Source organism: Sander lucioperca, chromosome 13, assembly GCF_008315115.2.
Source record: "Sander lucioperca isolate FBNREF2018 chromosome 13, SLUC_FBN_1.2, whole genome shotgun sequence".
Lineage (NCBI taxonomy): Eukaryota > Metazoa > Chordata > Actinopteri > Perciformes > Percidae > Sander > Sander lucioperca.
The window spans coordinates 12,562,627-12,585,574 of record NC_050185.1 but is presented as its reverse complement, the minus strand read 5'-3'; the positions used below and the strand labels follow the sequence as shown (position 1 = coordinate 12,585,574).

At 40.1% G+C, this 22,948-nt stretch overlaps 1 protein-coding gene across 4 annotated transcripts in view; it reads left to right on the top strand.

Moving 5' to 3' along the window:
• Window positions 1-1,767: 1,767 nt before the first annotated feature.
• The window catches only part of LOC116064792 (voltage-gated potassium channel subunit beta-3), a 28,244-nt gene continuing 7,063 nt past the window's right edge, over window positions 1,768-22,948 (top strand). Inside the window, exons 1-7 of one of the 4 annotated variants that reach the window (XM_031320050.2) lie at window positions 1,768-2,435; window positions 20,969-21,012; window positions 21,097-21,134; window positions 21,427-21,506; window positions 21,737-21,781; window positions 22,293-22,337; window positions 22,454-22,497. In XM_031320050.2, the coding sequence (XP_031175910.1) occupies window positions 2,140-2,435; window positions 20,969-21,012; window positions 21,097-21,134; window positions 21,427-21,506; window positions 21,737-21,781; window positions 22,293-22,337; window positions 22,454-22,497 (592 nt within the window). In that variant the 5' untranslated portion in view covers window positions 1,768-2,139. Of the gene's footprint in view, window positions 2,436-9,394; window positions 10,848-20,968; window positions 21,013-21,096; window positions 21,135-21,426; window positions 21,507-21,736; window positions 21,782-22,292; window positions 22,338-22,453; window positions 22,498-22,948 lie in introns of those variants that run through there. The other 3 variants (XM_031320051.2, XM_036008877.1, XM_031320053.2) reach the window with 3 other exon arrangements.

Sequence of the window (22,948 nt, the reverse complement as noted above, 5' to 3'; positions counted from 1 at the left end):
GCATCACATCAGAAAATGCTTCTTGTGTCGTACTCGAGGGAATGGACAAACAATGTGCTTTGTCCTTTAATTGGGAGGACTTGTTAAATAATTTTCATACAGTCCCTTAGTGTGGTTTTGTGATTTGCCACCAAGACTTTTACAGACTGTCTCTGCCCCCACCTCTCCCATAGTTGCAGTAAAATGAATCTGACACCCATCGGTGCATCAGTGTTTAAAGGTGGTAGTGGGTGAGTAACACTGAACCTGGGCAGGGATCCTGAACAATGGTGACATGATTCAAGTTGGTTTTTTCTGCCTCCATCTGCAGTAAATCCACTTCTCTCACAAACAATTGAGCTTACCACCCTCTCATCATCACTGTACAGTATGTACAAGGGAACAAAAATAACACCACTCCATATAGTTTCGTACAGTTACTATATTGTCAGACTGACTAAATCTATCTTTGCACTTATGCAACAGTTTACTAAAAACAAACTGTTCTAACCCAGATATATGCCAGTTATACAATGTGGAAACCAAGATTGCTCACACAAAAGCAAACATATATTTTTTCTCTCTAGTACTTCTCCTAAAATAATCTCACTACTGAGAATTGGTGGAAGCCGCCATGCACCTTCTGTGGCCCAGACACACTCAGGGTTGTAATTTATACTGAAGATCAAGGCTGACCTCCAGCAGCTGCCTGTGTGACTGTGGTCAATCGAAAGAGCGATTATAGCAGCTTAATCCCAGATGATCTCTGCTTTTAAAAGCCACTGCAGCAAAGTCAGCGAGGACTGCAGTTTAGAAATAGCGCCTGGCCGCCATTAACGGCTGGAAGATGAAGGAACAGAAAGAGAGACAGAGGCATGAATGGATTCTCAGACAGTCAATGAGCTTGACCTTTGTGTATTTCCATTCATCTGTTCATTCATTGTTTTTTTAATCCCATGTATCCCACCTTTAACCTACTAGAGTGTGACATATGTGAGGTTGTGAACAAGCAAACTTTGAAATTTGAATCATTCCTCATCTGATTGTTTTTTTTTTTTTAATGAAAAACATATCCATCCAAATAATAACCTGCAGTTGTTTCATGGTGGTAGAGAGTGAATTACTTTTTTTTTTTTTTTTTTAAATAGATTTTTGTTTCCTGTATTGGTTTTTAAACTGGGATTTAGCAAGCATGCACATATGAGATTAGAAGGTGGTTTTTTTGCATACATCATTGAGAAGATAAGTAATCCTCTCTATCAGCATCACCATTCTATAAACCGTATCATCCTGTGTTTCCATTTCTGTCTTTATTTTCTTTAATGTTGATATCATTTTAGCACCCAGATGATATACAATCAGTGGTAAGAGATTTTATTTTCCCCTCCAGTGGAAAGAGGTTCACACATTCTGTGCTTCTTTATGCTTTGTGTGAAAATCAGGCACTGGGGGTTTGCACATTAACCCAGACCCTGACAGTAACACTCAGCACTGGCCTGAAGCCAGGGCCAGGCTTTGGGAGGATGCCACTCTCTTTTTGTTTCAGGCAACAAGACTGTTAGTTATGATGACATTGCCCCAGCAGATGAACTGATCAAAACTCTACGTAGGTAAAAAAAAAAAAAAAAAAAAGGATTCATTATTACTCAGAATCTGAAGAAAATGTCAGAGAGATGCAGCCTCTGCTGTATCAGATTATATGGCAACCACAGAAGTACAGATAATTTATCCGGGCGCTCTCTTAATCTGAACAAATGTAAGCTGGTGAGGCTTCAACACAAATCCCTCTTTTCAAAGATAAAGACAGAAGGATGCTGATTGCTTTTCCTATCCATTTTTGCTCAAAGAAGCACCTCACATCAGCACGAGTCATTGTTTGTGACTGGGTGATGCTGCTGACATGTTAAGACTGGCTTTGTTTTATTTTGGATTTAGACTCCACAAAGGAGCAGTCGAGACTTTTTGATATTTTACAGGTGCTTCAAGTTCTTGTTTCCAGCAGTTTGATGTCTGACATCCTTGGGCCGGATGTTTCAAATCTTCCCGAATCTCTATCAAAATAGCTCTGCCTTGTTGTTTCTCGTTTCAAACTGAGAAGCCTGAGTAGATGTAGCAAGCAAGCGATTTTTATCAGATTGCAGCACTTGATTCCAGATAACAATGTTTGCCAGCCGTGGTGGAACTGGAGGAGGTAAAGGAGGGAAATACTCAGTGGAAGACCTCTATGGCATCAGTAAGAAGCCCAAGGCGTCGTCCTCCTCAGGGAGTATTGTGGCCAAATCTGGAGCCCGGAGCAGCAAGACCCCGGACCAGAGGACCGAGTCAGAGGCCCTGGCTTCTCAGATCCTAGCGGCAGCACACAGGCTGGTGGAGCGACGCCGACTGGAGCTCTACCTGAGAGAATGTGGCCTCTCCCTGGCCGAGTGCGAGGCTGAGCGCTCTGCAATGACATACAGGTGAGGGGGAAGGAGGCAGAAAGAGGGGGAAAGTATAACAAAATTATAATGTGAAACCACAAGGCAATTTGATTTTTGGGAATAAAAAGATGACCGATCATGTAAAACACCTTGGAATTTAACCTTTCTGTTGCATTCATAAATAGTGAATATTAAGAGAAATAACATCTGAATATGCACACAAATCTGCCAGACTGACAGATTTAATAGAGAATGCAGGACAAACTAAATATTTGAGATAGAGAGAGATTATCCAACCATCCTGAGCACTCAGCCATCGATGGATGATCCATTTAAATAACATTATTAATATTTTTCTTATATATTAATAATGCATGAATGTAGTTGAGTGTTTGAAGAGGACTGCAATTGAAGGCAGTGAGTGGGGACATCATTCATATATATATGAATATACAGTTTTTTTACCCCACCAGTGACCCAGAAAGAAATATCACACGTTTCATGAGATTTCAAAGCACAGCAGCGCTGAATAAATGTGGCTGGACTGCGTAAAAATGTGGTTGTTCAGGATAACTAATGTGAATGCCAGATACAGTAACTTACGTGGGACTTGTACCTCAACCATTGTCTAATTCTCCTCCAAAAGACAGCATGACAGGGTCAACATCAGTGGGGCAGGCATTCAGGGTTAATGATGGCTGAATGGCAGTTGGTTGTTACAGTGCTTGTATCTCTCAGTTTTACGTGCTCAGTTTAGCTATTTTAGGATAAAAAGGTTGCCATGGATCCATGGCCACTGAATAATGTGCAAAATGAAACTATAAAGAGTATAAACATAGAAGATAAACAGCAAATTGTTTTATAGATGTTGTAGATTTGTGTATGTTTAATATCAGTGGCTTATTTGTATGTATTTATATAAGCCTATATTTTTGGATTAAGGTTTGTCGTGACACAAGGTGGCATTTTATTTGATAGTGTATATCTCAAACAGACTCACACAACCATTGAGACTCCAGTAAAAATACCTCTAGGTGGCAGCGTCACTCTGGTGTGAAGACATGCAGTCAGTGCTGTGGCTCAATGACTCAAATAGAGAAGGAACAAAATCTGCAGCTTAAAGGGTATCATTATGAACAATCTCAGAAAACGTGCCCCATTTACTCTCAGATCTATTTGCAGTGTTTTCTATCAGCACACATTTGATAACTGGTATACATGAATTACATAACAGAGTATAATGCAATTGAACAGATTCTTCCATCACTGTAAATTTCCTCTTCACACTTCATGTCTGTAATAGCAGCAGTCTGTGCAGCCTCTGTGCATGTGATAGCCTATGTGAGCTTTGGTTCATTTGTGTAATGATGCATCAGATTTGAACTCCCTCGAGACTGAAAGTCATTACTTGTAATCAACACAACAGCTAACAATCTACCTTGGCGTTCTGTCTAATTAGCCGGTTTTGCTGGAAACAACTTTTTTCCACATCCACTGATCTCCTGAGTGCAGAGCAAATTTAGGAAAGTGAGACAGATACTTACATTTTTGACAAACAGATTAGGAGGGCTGAAAGCATAATCTTGTCTTTCACTAAAATAAAGCTTAAAGGTGAGACATATTTGAACAAATTACAATTAGTCGGCTGGATTCAGAATTTTGATGGATTTAAGTAAAAGCAATCCTACTAAAAGCATTTAATAACTGTCCTTTGGCTGTCCTCTTTGTGAAAAACTTAATGCTAAACTGAATCATTTTAAGACCAAAGACCAAAACCACAAGAAAAACAAGCTGTCTGATGGGAATACTTCAAAGTTACAGTTTCAGCAAGGATAAATGCCTTCATCTTTGCTAAACTGCATGCACATTTCTTGTAGAGGCACACCAAAAACAATTCTCAGCATTCTTCATTTCAGCTTCAACTCAAGGAAGTCAAAACCAGCTGTTAGCATCTCTGCAGCCACCATAAAATATGACACAGTGAGAGATGTTCTTCTTTACTCCATCTAGATTTCTCCTCTGGGCAACATTTGTGCCAGGGGCGGAAAGGGGTGGGGAGTGGCTTCTGGTGCTCCATTCCTGAATGTTTTCTCAAATGCCTGAATCTTTTGTAGTAGGTTTTTAAAATGCTACTACTTTACTACTCTAATAAATAAGAGTATTGAAGACCACATTTACTTGGCATTGTTGGGGATCCTTGATATGCAGTTAGAGCAGCCCAGATTATTATGGGATTCCGATTCAAATGTAGCAGATCTGTCAGCTAAACATTCATTCTGTGAACTCCAGCATATTAATAATAATAATTCTGTTTACGTCAAATTTCTACCCTACTTATGTTATGCAACTTTCAAAACAGTAACATCAGACAATGTTTACCTCTCTTTAGGTGGCAGGAGTAAAAATAAGTCATCCTCAACATGTTGTGTTCTGGTTTCAGAATAATGAAATCAGTTGGAGAACAATTAGATACAAAATAGGATGTAAGCTCTACAGGATGATTTTTTTCCTTGGCAATTATCAAATGATTTCCCAAATGATGAACAGATGTTTAGGCAGTCTTTTATTAGCCTAGAAATCTAGACGCACCCTATCAGCAGCAAATGTAATTTGAAGCCAGGGGGTCTAGCAACTCTCCGTTAGCTTGTGAGCTGGAAAAGCCAAACTCCAGCCGGGCCAATCACATCGTATATAGAGTCGGCGGGCAGGCTTGACATAATGACGGCAGAGTTACGACGGTTCCACGTGAATTCCCTGCTACTTGAAAACAAAGACGATGGCAAAGCCGGTCTTTCGAATCGGCTCTGGAGACTTGGAGTTAAGCTTTTCTTTGAGAAAAGAACAAAGAACGGCACTGAAGTCATTCAGTTTTGCCGACCGGATACCTTCTTCGTTGCTCTGGTTGGTTGTAGCGCTATCCTATTGTGTGCAGAGGGAATTTGAAAGACAACCATTTTTCCGCCCCTCGGATTGAGCCCTGCCAATGGTGAGTTCCCAGACCCAACATCTTGATGTAGGTCTGGCTTGTCAGGCTAGTCTTTTATAATTTGGCTTGAAAAATAGTGCATATAGCTGCCGTAAACAGGAATAAAATCTCTCCTAGATTTGGGCTGAGCCCCTGATTTGTGCTAAACTATATTCTACACGTTATTCAATGTTATTTTTACTTACTGCAAGCTTTTTTTTAAAATGGCTTAGCTAAATGGGATTATGCCAAAAACACACACTTTTCTATACTTCAAACAAGTGATCAATCACCTAAAACTCATCTCCCCTATATCATGACATTATACTGTAATTATTCAAAACCAATGAATGGACATATTTATTTTTCAGAAAACCTCACTCAAATAAGAGATGTATTTACTGAACTTTGTGAGAAAGTGCTGCAGAGGTTCAGGCCATGGCAACATGTTGTCCACCAGAAACATCATTATGTAAATAAGCTTAAGTATTTTTATTAAAGGTGACTTGGCAGTTTGTAGCAGATGACAGTCAGAAGAGACAAGAGCTTTGGTGCTGAGTCTGATGGCAGAGTTGTATAGAATTTAAAGTCAATCCTCCAATTTGTATAATGCATCTCCGTAGAAAGATGGTCCTCAATCTAACTTCCTGATATTGCAATTTAATACAGCCTTCTTATTTGAAGGACTTGACAATGGAGCAGCTGGTGTTCTATGTTACACTGTAAACCCAGATTTAGTTGTAATTAAACTTTTTAGTGGTCACTACTTATTCTTTCATGTTTTGTTAAAAAACATATTCATTGCTAAATCACATTAGTTGTTTATAATATTTATAAGTATGCAGTGCACAGATCTTATTAAGCAGAGATAACCAAGGATGTTCTGTATGGGAGGGGCGGGGTCGTTTAAACTGTTCTGCGCTAAAGCGACTCAAAGGCTCATGGGAAAAATGTTCTGAACGATTTCTGCCCTAGTTAAAGTGTGTTTTAATAATGTTCTGTTAATGTTTTGGGTCTGCATTTATGTCATCTGGGTTTTAGTTTTGTATCTGGGCAGTGAATGTTGACTTATTATACAGATCGAATAGAAGTATCTCTGTTTGCTGAGTGAAACATTTGACACAATACAATAAATTGGGAACTTTGTTAAATGTGTTGTTCTTAAAATTAGATTGTCATAAAGGAAAAGCAATATTTATATATTTGTTGAACAGTGATAGTTTGAAAAGTCTTTTATGTTATGTAGTCATTGTTGCTTTGCGTATTTAAAGCTATAGTGCGTAGTTTCGGTCTCCCACTCTCCCCCATGAGGAAATTGCACGTTTACTTCCCCCGCCAGGAACCAAGACACCACTTGATTACATTAGACTCGAGCGGTTGCGGTTACATTCGGTCTCGCCATACTATTTACACACTCATAATGACCGACACTAGACTCACGCACTTGCCATGGTTACATTCGGTAGCCTGGTGCGTGGTCTCCTTGTGACAGTCTAACTACCATGTAGCAACATTCACTTCTAACATTTAACTTAACATAACTACCAAGATAACATTATGTGTATTTGTATGTGATATAATACTTCCCCCTTGGTAATGTAGCCTATGAATTTCCATGAACACAATTCTAAAATGCACAAGACATAAAGGCTTCTGGGACTTGCCGAGAACCTAGACACCCGTTTGATTACATAGACTTATGCATTAGGCACGGTTACAGTCTCGTTCAGTAGCCTGGTGCGTGCTCTTCTCTTGACAGCCTACCTACCATGTAACAAACATTTAACTTAAAGGTCCCATGGCATGAACATTTCACTTTATTAGTTTTTTTAACATTAATATGAGTTCCCCCAGCCTGCCTATGGTCCCCCAGTGGCTAGAAATGGCGATATGTGTTAACCGAGCCCTGGGTATCCTGCTCTGCCTTTGAGAAACTGAAAGCTCAGATGGACTGATCTGGAATCTTGTTCCTTATGAGCTCATAAGGAGCAAGGTTACCTCCCCTTTCTCTGCTTTGCCCACCCAGAGAATTTGGCCCGCCCATGAGAAAGAGAGAGACATCATGGCTTGCAAACAAGCAAAGTGGCAGTTGGTCAAGGCCACACCCCCACCCTCCACCTTGCCCCCCCCCTCTCCTCCTCAAAGGCTACAGACACAGAAATGGCACATCCTAAGTAAAGCTCATTGTGGGACTGGCTCTAGTGGCTGTAATTCTGCACCAAGGCTGAATTTCGGGAAAGAGACTTCAGATACAGTATTAGGGGACCACTAAGGCCTATATAAAAGCATCCAAAAAAGCAGCATGTCATAGGACCTTTAACATAACTACCAAGATAACATGACGTGTATTTGTATGTGATATCCATCGATAATGTAGCCTCTGAATTTCTATGTACACAATCATCTAAGATGCACGAGAAATAAAGGCTTCTGGGATCGGTTGATAAGTCAAACTTGCAGAGAACCTAGACACCCGTTTGAATATAGACTCATGCAGTACCCTCAGTTACGGTCCTTACGGTCTCGTTCAGTAGCCTGGTGCGCGGTCTCCTCGAGACAGCCTACCTGCCATGTAGCAACATTCACTTCTCTGACATTTAACTTAACATAACTTTATGTTTACTAATGGTTTTTAGTAATGACTACTAATGTAAACTTGATTTGTCTACTGCATCAACTTACCGCTCTGTGTTAATAGGCTGCAACTTGACCTGTTAAGTTTCACCTTGTGTAAAAACGGGGCAACGGGTTTCCATGCAAATTTCTAGTAAAATCAACTAATTGGTGATAACAGTGTGGTGGAGTGAAGCTCCCAAGCGTTGGTGAGCCATCATCATTTCTAAACTGTGGAGCAGGATGTGTCATTGCATTAAAGGGATGATGATGATGATGATGATGATGGACATTGTTTGGAGTAAAGGTGAAGGTTAAGCCTATGGGTAGATGAAGATTTAGTCAAAGTCATTATGTTAATGTCCATTCACTTAATGTGATTTTGTTAGTGGTCTGGAACTCAGAATAAAGTGATTCTTGGAAAGTGTGTGGCTGCAACATCCACGTACCTGTGTAGGCGCTCTACTGTGCTTTAACAGTACAGGAGATCATTAAACTATCTTTTCTTCTAAAATGTCCCAGTGGGTGGCAGTGACATTCTCTTTCTGCCTATACAGCTGGAAACTTCCCCGTCCCAACATGTAGGCTACTGAATAGCTCTTTAAAAAGAGCTGATTGCCAGCTCCAAGTTACAGTCTGCTGTCAGCTGCTGCTCTGTGATCATTCTGGGACTGAATATTGCTCTAAAGCAAGATTTCATTAGACATGACTCCTGAGAACAAATTAACAGAAATGATGAATGTTTGTATGAGTGCGTGTCGGCATTTTTATTTGCACTATTTTGCAGCTTGTCCCGCTGTGTGAGGCAGAGAGAGCAAACACTGAGCACTGACAGCAACTTCCTGGGTTGGCAGTCTTCTCTAAGGATATGGCAGCATAGTTTAGATTGTAAACACAGCCTTCAAGGAACTATTATCATTGTCTGATCACCAAATGACACATCAGTTTTATTGTAAGATGATGTGATGTGATGCAATACGATATGATAGGCCTATGCCACGCTATGCCATGTTATGATGTGATGTGAGGTGACTTCGAAGACATGTATCAGCTCTTTGTTGTGAGATGATGATGATGATGATGATGATGATGATGATGGTGGTACAGTGTTGCAGTATGATTTGGGGTGATGTGCCATATAGAAACACAGCAGATGAAGTGGAAAAGACGGGTTTGAAGGTGGAAACATGGGTGTGGTAGAAAGAGAGATCCTGCATATGGAAAAGAACAGAGGCATGTGTAGAAAATGGTACTCTAGAGATATATTCAAAACATGAGTAGGGTGATGATTGTTTTTGCTTATTTCAAAACACTATAGTGTATGTAATATGTGATGAAATGTTTGTACACCCGTGTGATGAAAAATGTAGAGATCACACCCGAGAGAGAGAGAGAGAGAGAGAGAGAGAGAGAGAGAGAGAGAGAGAGAGAGAGAGAGCATCTTTAAAAACCCACATTGCTTGTGAGTCGTGAACATTTCGGAGCCTCTGGAAAAAGGAAAGAAAAGAAAAAAGTCTGAATTCAGAAAACAAAATAATGCTAAACGAGGCGGCACCGAGCGTTTGAAATTTCTAATTTTTGGGCCAGTATACCGGCGTTTTTTTCAAATCCGTGTACCGTGAGATTTTGTCGAATAACGGGAGACCTGCACAGCTGCTGCCGGTATGTGAGCGACTTCACACACTGAAGGTAATAAAAAAAACCGGCTCGGTGTTTGTTCTTGAATTTGCTTTTGTTTCCCATCTCTCTCTCTTTCTCTTGCATCAATCTGATGCTGCGTGAGGCTGCTGGGCGATGATGCATCGGTGGGGCTTGACTGGGTGAATTCGCATCATATCAAGTTTATATGATATCGGACTGTTCGCCACGGCAATGTAAATTCGAGCAGTTAAGACAGTTTTTTTTTTTTTTTTTTGCTGACCCACCTTGCGACAAAAAAAATATAGCAATGCCTTATTTCGACGCGAGGTGCGAGGATGCCTGTAGCTGTGGTTGTGTCATTGCTGCGGCACACTCCGGAGCTCCTTTTCCCAAGACAGACACAACCAACCTCAGCTGAAGAGAAGACAGCGAGCTATCAAGTGCTTTACCACCCAACATAAGCCATACGAACCCGTGCATGTAGCCTATGTGGGAGAAGGCCGAGCTGCTGACACACTCGAGGGCTCCTATTGCACTGAGGTTCCCAAGAACTGCCACATCCCCAAATCCGTTTGAGGACTGCTGTGAGCTTACACGCTTCCTGATGATTTTTGGAGGGCAGCCCTGATGCATCTTGTGAGTGTGAAAACTCAAAGAGCCCTTTTGCCAGGTTTGCATCACCAGACAGGAGACAGAGCAGACGGTAACTCTGTGTGTGTCATGTTAGAGGCTGGACTCTTGCCTGCTCCCTCCAACTGTCAGCCAAAAGCTCTGACCTGCCCTGTCTGAGCCCTTTTTGTATATGAGCATCACTGCTTTGCCACAACAGCACAACGGGATAACAGTGTCCAGCAGCACCAATAGTTTGCAGACATTACTGTTTGTGTATCTCCCCCCTCCCCCGGCCCTCCATCAAAATAAGAGCCCCCAGAAACCAGGGTCAGGATGCAGGTGTCTTTCGCCTGCACTGAGCACAACCTCAAGAGTCGCAGTGAGGACCGTCTCTGTGGCCTTCGCACCGCCCCACCTCCTGGAGGAAGCAGTGGAGGAGGAGGGGGCGGTGATCGAGGAGGAGGTGGTGGTAGTGGAGGAGGAGGTGGTAGTGGACAAGGGAGCAATGGCAACTACATGTCTCAAGGAAAGACCAGGGAGGGGTCCGGGTCCCGTCCGACTCCACAGGGCCATGCCCACATGAAGGAGGCCATCGGGCGCCACAGCAGTATGAAGTACAGGTGAGTATGGAGATGAGGAGCTTCAGGGGTGGAGGGTTAATCCATATCAGAGGGATCTGACTGGTTTTCATTTCACTTTAATTATCACGGCCTTTTGACCTCCAGATTATCCCAGGGGTACTAGATTATCATAATGAGCATCAGTGGCAACTCCTCCGCCAGGTGACGAGGGGGGAAGCTGATCTGATCGGCCCTCCTCTCATCATGAAGCTCTGCCGGCCAGGCTTTCTATTTCTGTCCATCTCTTTGCTGAGATGCGAGGTGAATCTATGGTTAGCATGAATTGTCACCAACATGCATACTGTGCCTACATATCCATTAGCGGGATAATGTACCTGAGTGAGTGCACCTACAGCAGAGATTTTACTGACATTATAAAAAAAATGACATTAACGCTTAAACACACTTGCACTGATGGATGTAAAAATGCTTACATAATCCATACCAAACAACTATTCTGTTATCACAGTATAACAGACAGTATGCATAGGAGCATCTGCTATAGGCTTAGGTGTTTTATGCAGATTTCGCCCTGGTCTCTTCCTTCACCACAGGTTAATAAAAGGCCTACCTCCCATAACAGCTTTCTAAAAGCATCCCAGGACCACCAGCTTTTCTTGGAGGTTTTAAAAGCATTTCATTTTCATAAAAATAATGGTGCAGCAGAGGATCTTATTCACACAAAACCATTGTTGCACACACCACTTAACGTTTTTATTTATTTCTTACTGTGGCTATATTACTTTTGCTACTTAAAACACTTATTGACTTTTCTTACTCTTATTTTACCTTGAATTTGACTGTGAGCAAATGCAACTAAATAATTTCCCTGAGGGGATTGGATCAATAAAGTATTCTGATTCTGATTCAGGTCTGAGTCATAATGTAGGGGGGGAACCAGACCAGATAAACAGCAGGAAAAGAATGTAATTTGAGTTTTTTCTCTTTTAATTTTTCTCTTATTCAGTTCACCTTGATGGATTATAGCTTTAGCTAGACAAGGGTAGCTGCTCAGTCAGCCTTCACTCACTCAGGGGTTCTCAGAGCAGTAGACAATAATGCACATCTGTATAAATATGCATATAAAACACACACAGCATGCACCAGAATCTATAAGACCATAAACTCATGCCGTATGCTTCCTTCATTTAGACTGTAAAATTCAATAACTAGGAGGATAGTTTTAATGACCTGTTTTCCTGGTAATCAGGTTGATTGAATTGCTGCTATTCTCTCCAGTCAATTTAGTTTTCATTTAATAGGATGTTTAAAAAGGGAATGAGTCACAAGATGAAACCTGGATATCCCCACTACTGTTTTATATTCCTTAAGAATTGCATATATTCTTCTGATTGGGTGGTAGCTCTGCTGTCTCTGGAAAAGTGTCACTAATAGGGAGTGCAGCAGCACAATAAATCTATACAGCATATGGCCAGCTCCAGTTGCCAGTGGCAACACCCCAGGCATTGCCTTTAGTTTTTGTCTGTCTTATTTCCTAATCAGTCAGCACTGCTGTTGCTTATCAGTCCCTTCTGCAACTGAGGCCTTTCAAAGACTCACCACCCGGCCACGGAGTGTTTGCAGCACAGTGGTCGCACATTCTCCATTTTATACTGCTGTCACAACCCCACTGAGGTCAGGAAGGAACAGGAATCTACATAAAACATGCTGCAGGAATGAGTCTGTGTATCTGTGCAGAGAGTAAATGTTGGAGATTTCTTGACATGATGTGTATTGAGGCCATATCAATGCCACAATAGAGCAGAAAAGAAGAGTTCTTAGTAAATTTCAGCTCCAGATGGCACCTATCGTTGCCACTAGTTGCCCTGTTTGACTGCATGTTTTCTAATCCCCCCCCTGCTGTCTCATTAACCTGAGTATTCATCACTTACTGGCTGGATGCAGACGATGGCACCTGCTGCCAGTTATCACTCCCATTCTTATTCTTATTCTTTATTTTATAAAGGACAACACACATTAATTAACATTTCTGTAAATGTGCCAGTGTTAGCCAGCCAGCTAATTTTCAACTGTAGTCTTTTGGCCACATGAGCCCCTGCTGTCACCCCCTGCCCCAACTCTTTCTCTTTGCATTTCTCTTTATCTCCTTTCTTTGATCCAAGTTTCTCAATTTCTGACTAAGTTTCTTTGAAATACTACAGTGCAGTGCAGCTTTCTGTGTGTTAAGGTCAAAATGTGTGTGTGCACATACTTTATAAAATAAGGAAAAAGGTGATGACAATATTTAATGTAACTATATGTAACTTTAAAATGTTTCTGAAACAGTGTAATTTTTTTATCTGATGATCATAAATGACCTGACGAACACTTTTTATATAGTTTTTATTAATGCCTTTGTCCGGGTCCGATTTTTCCCACAAAGTCACAAAATGCTTTACGGCAGGCAGACCGGCTCTACAGGCACACATTCTGATGGGTCACAGATTTCGGCGTCACCATGGAAAAGCCTGTGTTTAAGTATCCAGCCAGTATCCAGAAGCTGATAGGCTTAATTAGCTTTGTATCAACTAATGTGGCAATGGCTTGACTGTAACGGACGTTCATTAATATAAAATAGTTGTGCACTATAGCTTTAAACATTATTTTTCAATCTTTTACGTACAGTAATACCTTTGAATAATTGTGTGATTACAATAGCTGTAAAACCTTTGCATCAACCAAGAAAAGCAGAAAGGTACATTCCTGTAATCAAAACGATCTGTTCATATCAGCTCATTTAAAATTCTTAAATTTTCAAAAAAAAATTAAATTAATTCCTCAAACCTAGATAGTTATACCCAGCAGAACACAGCAGTCATGGAGTCTTTTTTGCCAGGGAACCTGTGGGGGTTAGGTGAGTCTAGAAGTCTGTCACTTAGCAAATTGGCCGTTTCTATGGGAACCAGGCCTTCTCTTTTCACCAACAGCAACCTGGTATGCAGGTCAGGTACATTTCCAGGATAGATATATCTGCCATTTTTGAACATTTATCATGGAGTTTTGCAATGTAATGGCAGCCCGGCACATTGTGTCAGTTGCAGGCAGCTGGATACAGCTATCTTAATGCATGAGTGAGAAGAGGAACATGTAAGTAGGAAAGCCATACTTAAACCATTCAATACAAATGTTGTTAAAGAGTCAAAAGAATTTAAAGATGTTGGTTGTAGGTTCTATAAAACAACTTTAATGACAGAAAGAGAGAAAAGGAGATGTTCAGGGATGACGACACGTTAATGTGCTGTTCTTAAATCCATCATCCTGATGTTCTCAGGGAGTCCAACTGAACGTTTGGCAACATCAAAGGAATACTTCAACGTTTTGGGAAAGACATTTGGCTTTCTTGCAGTGAGTGAGTCATGTAACTCCGATGTTGAACTATTCCTTTAACAGTTCAATGGCCTTAGGTCGACCAGTAGGTCTCTTGTAGTCTGGCCATAGAAGTCCCTTTGGATTAAGAACAAAACCACCATTATTGTAAGTGAGCTAAGCTAATAAACACAAGTAAAAATGGTAAATATCAGTTTCAGATAAGATAAGATAAGATGCACCATTATTGATCCACAGCGGAGAAATTCTGTTGATGCAGCAGTATAATAGAATCAACAGAAATAAATACAGATAAGTATACAAAGTAACAGAAATAAACAATAAGAGATACAAAACTAAAAGATAAAGAATAAAATGGAAATTATACAAGAGTATTTGGAGACAAATTACATGATAAAGTGACAATGGTGTAAATAATAGCAGCAGAGTCAACAGGTCTATTTAAACAGTGTACATAGACTGACATGGATGTAATGGAACTCAAGCATTTGTCTGTAATAATATAATGTAATATAATAGAGTACAAGAGTCAATGTAACATAGTCGCATAATATAGTATAATATGTATATTATCATATGGTGAGGGAATGAGACATTAAAGGATCTTAACCCAAGGTCCACTGACTAGCTTTTTCTCGAACTTTGACCCTGATGGACTGTAGTTGACAACAAAGTCACAGTAGAAATGAGTACACTAGACAGTTAAACCAAATAACAAATGTAAATGTCCAGTGAAAGGTGCTAAAGCACAAAACAAAATACCAATGATAATTATATCTAACATTGAGTTGCATGTTTAGCTGGAGAACAAGGCTTATGTTTTTGAATTTGTATCAGGGTTTGAAGTGTCCTGACATTCAACCATGCAGAGAGGCACTGTTCTCTAACAGAGTACACTTGAACAGCGAGTTTTGAAAGCCTGAACTCTCAGCAGCTGATGAAGTAATGATTGAGTCGTACTGATGAACAACCCTGTCAAGTTGTACAGATAGATTGTGGTCATTTAGCGCTATGAGGCAGTGATCCAGCCCCAGTGTTACCCTTTTATACACGCAGAGGGCATATTGACTTCACAGCTTCAGTTTGTTAATTTGATCCCAGACTATTTACTTAAATGTGGTTTTAGAGTTGCCTCATCTATAAAACTCTGAAAAGCTGTGGAAAGATTAGCAAGCAGACTATTCAAACTTTTATAAAACCCTATGGATGCCATTATAAATACCAAACAATGATAAAATATGGACTTCACAGAGTGGAGTCGTTATGAAAACGAATTAAGTGATAATTAAAATGCTTATTGTTATCATGATTAATAATCATTGGAAACAAATGGTTTGTGTAGCAGAACAAGACTGTGTGCTGCAACAACCTTGACCTTCAACTCTCGCTGGGCTTTTGAGTTTCCTATTGACTGAACATATTAGTGACATCACTTCGAGGTCCAGCAAAAGTTTTAGGCAAAGTCACATCAAGTCTTCTTGCTTGATTTCAGCCTGGCTCCTAACCAAAATATATCCAAACTATGATCTGTTTTTTCGCTGCTAAACTGCAAAAATCTGGCTTCTTATTTCATCTGCCACATATGTATTAACAGGTTGTTGAATGCTATAATAATAAATCACTAGTGTAGTGCCTGTTCAAAACTTGGCTGTTAGAAACGGGCCGATTGCTTGGCCTCCGGTGTTGCTGCTTGCAGTTTTCTCGAGAAACGCTCGTCCAAACACTTCACACTCAATGCTGCGATTTCTTTGGGTCCTGAGCAATACATGCCATGACATAGTTGCGTTCCCCTAGCAATGCTAAAGTATATGCGTCATTTGCTAACAGCTAATTATTTGGGACCAGGCTATTTTACGAAAAAAAATGTTCATTCCGAAAGTTTCATTGCTGAGGCTTGAAATATTTGTGTTTGCTACAATGTAACATCTCCGGTCTTTCTTCATCGGTTATTTGAATGTACTGTAGCGAGCGACGAAGAGCGAGCTGTACCTAGCACGCCTTTCGGCAGTGTAACAGTCAACAGGGGTCCACTTTCAATACACGCACTACTAACAGATATGTCCTGTAGATCTCAAGAGATCACACTCAACACTGCACTTCCTTAGGGCTGCAGCAACACACCAAGTGTGAAGTCGATCAGATGAACAGTTGTCGAGAAAAGTGAAGGACAGACAGACAGACAGACAGACAGACAGACAGAGAGACAGACAGACAGACAGAGACTCCCTCTATTTTAGTTAGGTGGAATTGTGCAATACTTTAGACCGTTATTTTTACAGTTTCAGGTTGGAGACCTTAGGGAGGGATTTAACAACTTACATAAAGCAGATAAGTTAGTCTTTTCAAAATGTGAAGCAACTGCTGGGTCAGTGTTGTTTGATGAGGCTTACATTTGTCAATATTTGCCTGTGGATGGAAGCAGCAATCAGCAGGGTTGTTCTAAACAGCGAGTGACGTAATCAGTGCTGGTATATCCGCGTCACGTCCTCTGAAAAAGCTGCTTAGTCAAAGTCAAAGTCTGATATTGTCTTACGGCACAGACAACGTCATCATTGCATGTCATTACGTAAGAGCAGGAACACAGCCTAATGAAAAAGAATCTCCAAAGGTCATGGAGAAGTCTCAAAAAAGTATTAATTTAATTAATTTAAAATCTTTACATTTTTATTTATCTTAAAGTTATAAAAGCTCTTTGGACTCTTGGTTGCTTTCATACCTATGTTTGCTGAGGGACACCATGATACTTAAAAACATATATGCGACTGCATTTAATCATTTTAAAATCATCGAGCTTTCATGTCTATATTTATGAGGCAGCAGACCAGGAAACTGACACATCATCGTCACTCTCGCAACAGACATAAAGAAGGTCGGCAGGCAACCAGGTGCAGTGACCTTTTCGAACACTGGATGTAATTACTAATAAACTCCCTTTAAATACGTTTTGACAACTTACTGTAAGTTCAAACTATCTAGAAATGTTTGTATTGTTTCACCTTAATGTCTCTTATACACCCAGTTGCCCTTCAAAACAATGGAAGTAGTGCTACATACATCCTTATGTGCAGCAGCCCCAAATCTTTAATAAAGAAAAACACAATTCGCACAAATATAAAATGGTCCACAATTTTTATATCAGCTGGTGTAATCTCTCAGCTGTGCCACTTCATTACGTGCAATTTCAGTTAATAGGAGAGTCACGACCACAAACAGTGTTTGCAGTTTATGTGCAACATTAGTGGAGAGCAGCAGTTGCAGCTGTGTGTGTGTGTGTGTGTGTGTGTGAGTGTCTTTGTGCTTCTTTTTTTACATTTCCTCTGCTCACAGCATGTGTATTATATAATTAGGACAGACCTACTTTCCTAACTGTTTTAATATAACTCAATTAAAACATTACATTACATGAAAAGTCAGTTGTTTAGTCATTAATAATAGCTGAAGCAAGAATAAGAGCACTGTCGGTTCTTGTCCCTCCGAGTTAAAGAGTTGGTTCACACAGTATAAATTGTCTCACTTATATCTAAAGTAAAAAGAACACTGATCATCGAAAAAAGATGTTGAAATTATTTAGCCTTCATTGTATTGAGGCAGAAGAAGAAATATCTGCATGGGTGAGAAAATATGTTCTTTGTAATTTGAGTGAACTGACCCTTTAAAACCCTGAAACGGTTTATAAAGCATTATTAAAAGAGAACAGACAGTCCACAATCTTCCCAAAGTTTGTGCTCAGAAAATGCACATATAAGCACACACACACACACACACACACACACACACACACACACGCACTGACGTGAGTGTTATTAATATCTAGGTGTGCTTCCCTCTTGAGAAGAGCCTGCTCAGCATGTGTGTGGCATTTTATGACAACTGCAGGAAAAAAAACTCCATCATTTGCACCTAAACCATCTGTATAGTGTCTTCCTCCTGTCTCAGCTGAAAACGAACTGTGAATGTCAGCACAGGTTAAAATGCTGACTACACCATGAGGGAGCACCTGTGTGGCTGCTTTCTTCCATTAATAATGTATGGAACAACCAAGTCCCTATAATCACCTTGCTTGGACTTCATGATTTATTTCAAGGAAAAAATAAACAAGTAAGCACAGGAAGCCTATAAAGGCTACAGAGAAGCATCTGTGTTTGCCCCGCTCGAGTGCATTCATGCATGAGTGATCGTATGTAGATCTGTGCCTGTGTTGAAGTGTAATTGCCATCAAGCGTGAACATTTACGTAAAAGCATCGACTGGCCACACTGACGCCGACACAGTATAGATTTTGTCAGTTTTTTTGCTTTAACTCATGCCAAATACATTTCAAATTAAATATAGGCTGAGTGTGTACGTGCATTTGTGTATGTGTGCGTGCGTGTGTGCGTGTGTGAGTGTGTGTGTGTGTGTGTGTGTGTGTGTGTGTGTGTGTGAAAGAGAGAGTGGGAGATATTGTCATGAGGGAGATAGTGAAAGGAAAGAGAGAGCATGTGTCTCTCCAGACTCACTGATAGTAATTTAGCAGACTGCAGCACTGCAGAGAGTGGTGGAGTTGAGAGCAGGGAGGGGGTAGCCAGTTGTCACACAGAAAGAGAAACAATGACATCCTCCATTGCCCAGAAACAAGAAAAATAGTGTTTTGTGTGGCACGGCAATCATGAAATTCACCCACTAATGCAAACTGGTTTCACTTTTGCTCATAAAAACACGTTAGTGTGTCAGCTTAGTGTACTTATTTCTTGTAAAATAAGCAGTTTGAATATAAGATTATTAAAAGCATTTATTTGTGTAATAGCTGTGGATGCTACCGGATGCTTGACAGTCTCACAATGCTGACTCATGTTTAGTTGCAGTTCGAGTTGTCACACATTAAATGTGAAATTTAACACACAGCATTCTGTTTTTCATTATGGTACTAAGCTTGTGTGACTATGGTGGTAAGCAGATTTTTATTAATGTAATGAATTCTGCTGAAACGTCTTTCTACACAACATGGGCTTAAATCGGACCAATAAGAAGAATTTATAATGGCATTGGTATCAATAAAATCTGCAAATAAATGCTGCAATTTTTTGATAAATTCCAAGCCTTTCTTTTTGTTTTGAAGCTGAGGGAAGCTGTTTTAATAGCAGGGAATATTTTTAGGTTGCTGTTATTGGTCCAACCTTGTCAAATGTTAGACAACATTTTTCCTTGAACTTCCCATGACTGAAGTTGAGGCAAAAAGGCACAACTTGATGGATGTCACAAACAAATACCAGTAAAGAACTACAAAACAAATGAAAAAAAAAAAAAATTCAATATTTGATTTGGGAAAAGTCTCTGAAGTGTGTTTCTCCCATGTGCCTCATTTATATTTACTCCCAGTGTTCAAAGTGTGACTGTCAGTGTGTGAGAACAGGCAGAGCTGTCACTGGTTGAGAGCCAGATTACCATACAAGGAATCATCAACATCAAACCCCCCTAACAGCTTTTGCCTGTATATATAATTCCCGATCTTCCACCTGTGTGCTATTTTGACAGAGTTTAAAGTAATGACACAAACAATATGCGTTTCACACCCACACGCAGCGCACACATGAACACAGGCGCCCCCAACACGCACACAGTGGGACACAAATGCTTACATACGCAAGAATCTAAAAATAGCTTAAGGTCAGGCATTAAAAATAGACCACAGAAAGTAAAAGCAGGACTCGTTCGACTGAGTCTAAATGCTCTGACTGTCTGTCTTTCTGCATTTGGCTATTTGTGGCGGATGCAGGCAGGCAGATAAGGGAGGAGGCGCTGGAGATGAAAAGACGGCGAGCAGTGAGTTGCACTGCAGTTCTGCTGCCTCTCGAGCTGGCTCCATGGCTAATTAGAATGGGGGAGAGCGCGCATGGAGGAGGAGAGCAAGCATGAAGCCCACATCATTTTTAGCTGTACATGTGGCTGTGGTCAGAAATGCAGCTCTTTGCTTCTTCTTGCTCGCCCTTCAAAATTCAACTGTCTAGATAATCAGATGTGGCATGTTGGGTAATGGACTCCTCTTCCAGCTTATGGAACATTTTGGGCCATTATTGTAGACGAGAGAAGCTTTATCCTATCTGAGCTGAGCTCTGTTCCCTCCAGCTGTTTCACTGACCTACTGTAATACACTGAACTGTTAACATACAAAGGCTAAAAAGCCAATTTTTCAGAAATAATTAGACACAGGCAGTAATTTAACCACAGGTAAGAAAGACTTTCACTCAGCGGCAGTGGTGAAGGAAGCATTCACATCCAAGAACACAGAGGAAATAAGTACGGCATGTTAACATGTAGTGGTTTTATCTGTGTTATACTTCAGTTTTTTGCAAAACACGTGGTTTGTGTTACATCCCATTTGGTTTATTGTAATTAATTGTATTTATTTATGTATTTGTCTTTGTTTGTTGTATGTTCATGGTCCATATAAGATTGGAACTTGTTTTTTTTTGTTTTTAGTATTTTTTGTTTTATGTGTACTTGTACAAGTATCATATTTTAAAAGGTGATCATATGTTTTGTCCATAAAATCTTAATTTGCAAAGTAACTGGTAACCACAGGTGTCATGTAAATGTAGTGGAGTAGAAGTATAAAATAGCATAAAAGGTAAAGTACAAGTCCCTCAGAACTACACTTGGGTTCAGCACTTGTCACTCACAAACATCAATGTACTGTAAGATGGGATCTCACCTGTGATTGTTTGTGTCCTAAATACCCACACAGCATACCATCTTTTTCCACATTTTATCTATGAGCTTCACAGACTGTTCTTTTCTTTCTTTCTTTCTTCACAGGAACCTGGGGAAGTCAGGCCTACGTGTTTCCTGCCTCGGGTTAGGTGAGTTGGTTTGAAGGCAGGGAAATATATTCATCTGTTTTAACTTCTGAAACAAAACAAATGTCTCTGTCTCTCCTCGTTCAGGCACCTGGGTAACATTTGGATCACAGATCTCTGATGAGGTGAGAGCTCTGTTGTCTCTCCGTTTGTATGAGAAGTTGATTCCCGAGCACCTTCACTCATAGTGCTTTAGTGGAAAACACTGCAATCGCAAATCTCTATGTTTTCAATTATAAGACAGTTTCAAAATCCCCCAGACCTGATACCTAGAAACTAAAATAGCTTTGTGAGATATTAGATATTAACTCTACTGTATTGTTCTCCCTGCATCGTGCCCTTCATGGACAACCTCTGTGTAATTGGAATATTTCCACGTCTCCCTCTCTCAGTTTTAATGTTTGTGTTCCCACCCAGATGGCTGAGAACCTGATGACCATAGCGTATGAGAGTGGAGTGAACCTGTTTGACACAGCAGAGGTGTACGCCTCTGGAAGGTCAGGCGCCACTTCTTCCTCTAAGCATCAGTTCAAACTTTTGCTTCTGTTTTTCTTCTTGTAGAATGGTTTTTCATCAGTAGGTGTTCTCTGATGCAACGTCTCTCATGATCGTTCAGGTTGTTTTAACGTATGACATGTCTGCAGATTCCCTGTATGATTCAACATTGTTGTGCAGTGATCTGAATTTAGCATCAACCTATCACAGTAATTTATGTGTTTCTTCACAGAGCGGAGATCACTTTAGGGAACATTGTCAAGAAGAAGGGATGGAGGTGATATTACTCATTTTTCCAAACTGACTCACATGCACATGGAATGTTTTTTCTATTAGATTATGAAAATATGTTTTGAAACCCTAATAATTCCTCATAATCCCCTTGTTTTTCTTAAATTCAATGCTTGTCCACATGTTTTTGTTACTGTTGGAACAGGCACACAATTAAATTATCTCAAGGGAAATTCATAATTTTTAGTCAAATGAGGAGCTTTAGCCACAAAAAGACTATAAAAGGATTAAAATACCATGTGGAAATAAACACTGGTGGATGACTTGCCTGTCCTTGAGATAGTGTTAATCTGAAGGAAAATATACGGATAAATAAACACCAAACTTTGAAATAATAATGTGTAATCTGACACTACCACTTTTTATATCGGATTTATTTATAGATATCTAAAGAAACTGTACATAGTATCACAAAATAGATGATTTCCGACTAAAATTCTTATTTTCCCATTAAAAATGGGAAAATAATGCTCCTAACCATCTTGTGTCCTTGCCAGGCGTTCAAGTTTTGTCATCACAACAAAGATCTATTGGGGAGGCCAGTAAGTATAACACTAAAAGACTATTTCCTTTAAAAAAAAAAAATAAAATCAAAATCCTTGTTTTTATTAATCCTTTCAATAGCTCATCAGTAATGTGTGTTTTCATCACTCCACAGAGCAGAGACAGAGCGAGGACTCTCCAGAAAGCACATTATTGAAGGTAGAGTAAAATACATATTTTTTACAGTGAAGTACCTGAACTTAATTTATAAAAAATCATTACATAATACAAGCAGGTTCAGGATTAGCTCTAGGTTCTTAAAGGTGCAGTAGGTAAGACTTATAAAACTAACTTTCTGTCATATTTGCTGAAACTGACCCTATGTTCGAGTAGAACTACATGAAGCAGGTAATTTAAAAAAGAAATCTGGCTCCTCTGGCACCACCTACAGACTGTAGTGCGATTTGCAAAAATCCACAGCTCCCTGTTCAGATGCACCAATCAGGGCCAGGGGGGTGTCTAACTGCATGTCAATCACTGCTCATGCACACACATTAATTCTCCCTTGTAGGGGGAGGGTCTTAGGAGACCGTTTTGGGCTTTAGCAGAAAGGGGGGAGGGACTGAGAAGTTTTCAGATTTTTTGGCTATGTCCTGGATCTTCACAATCC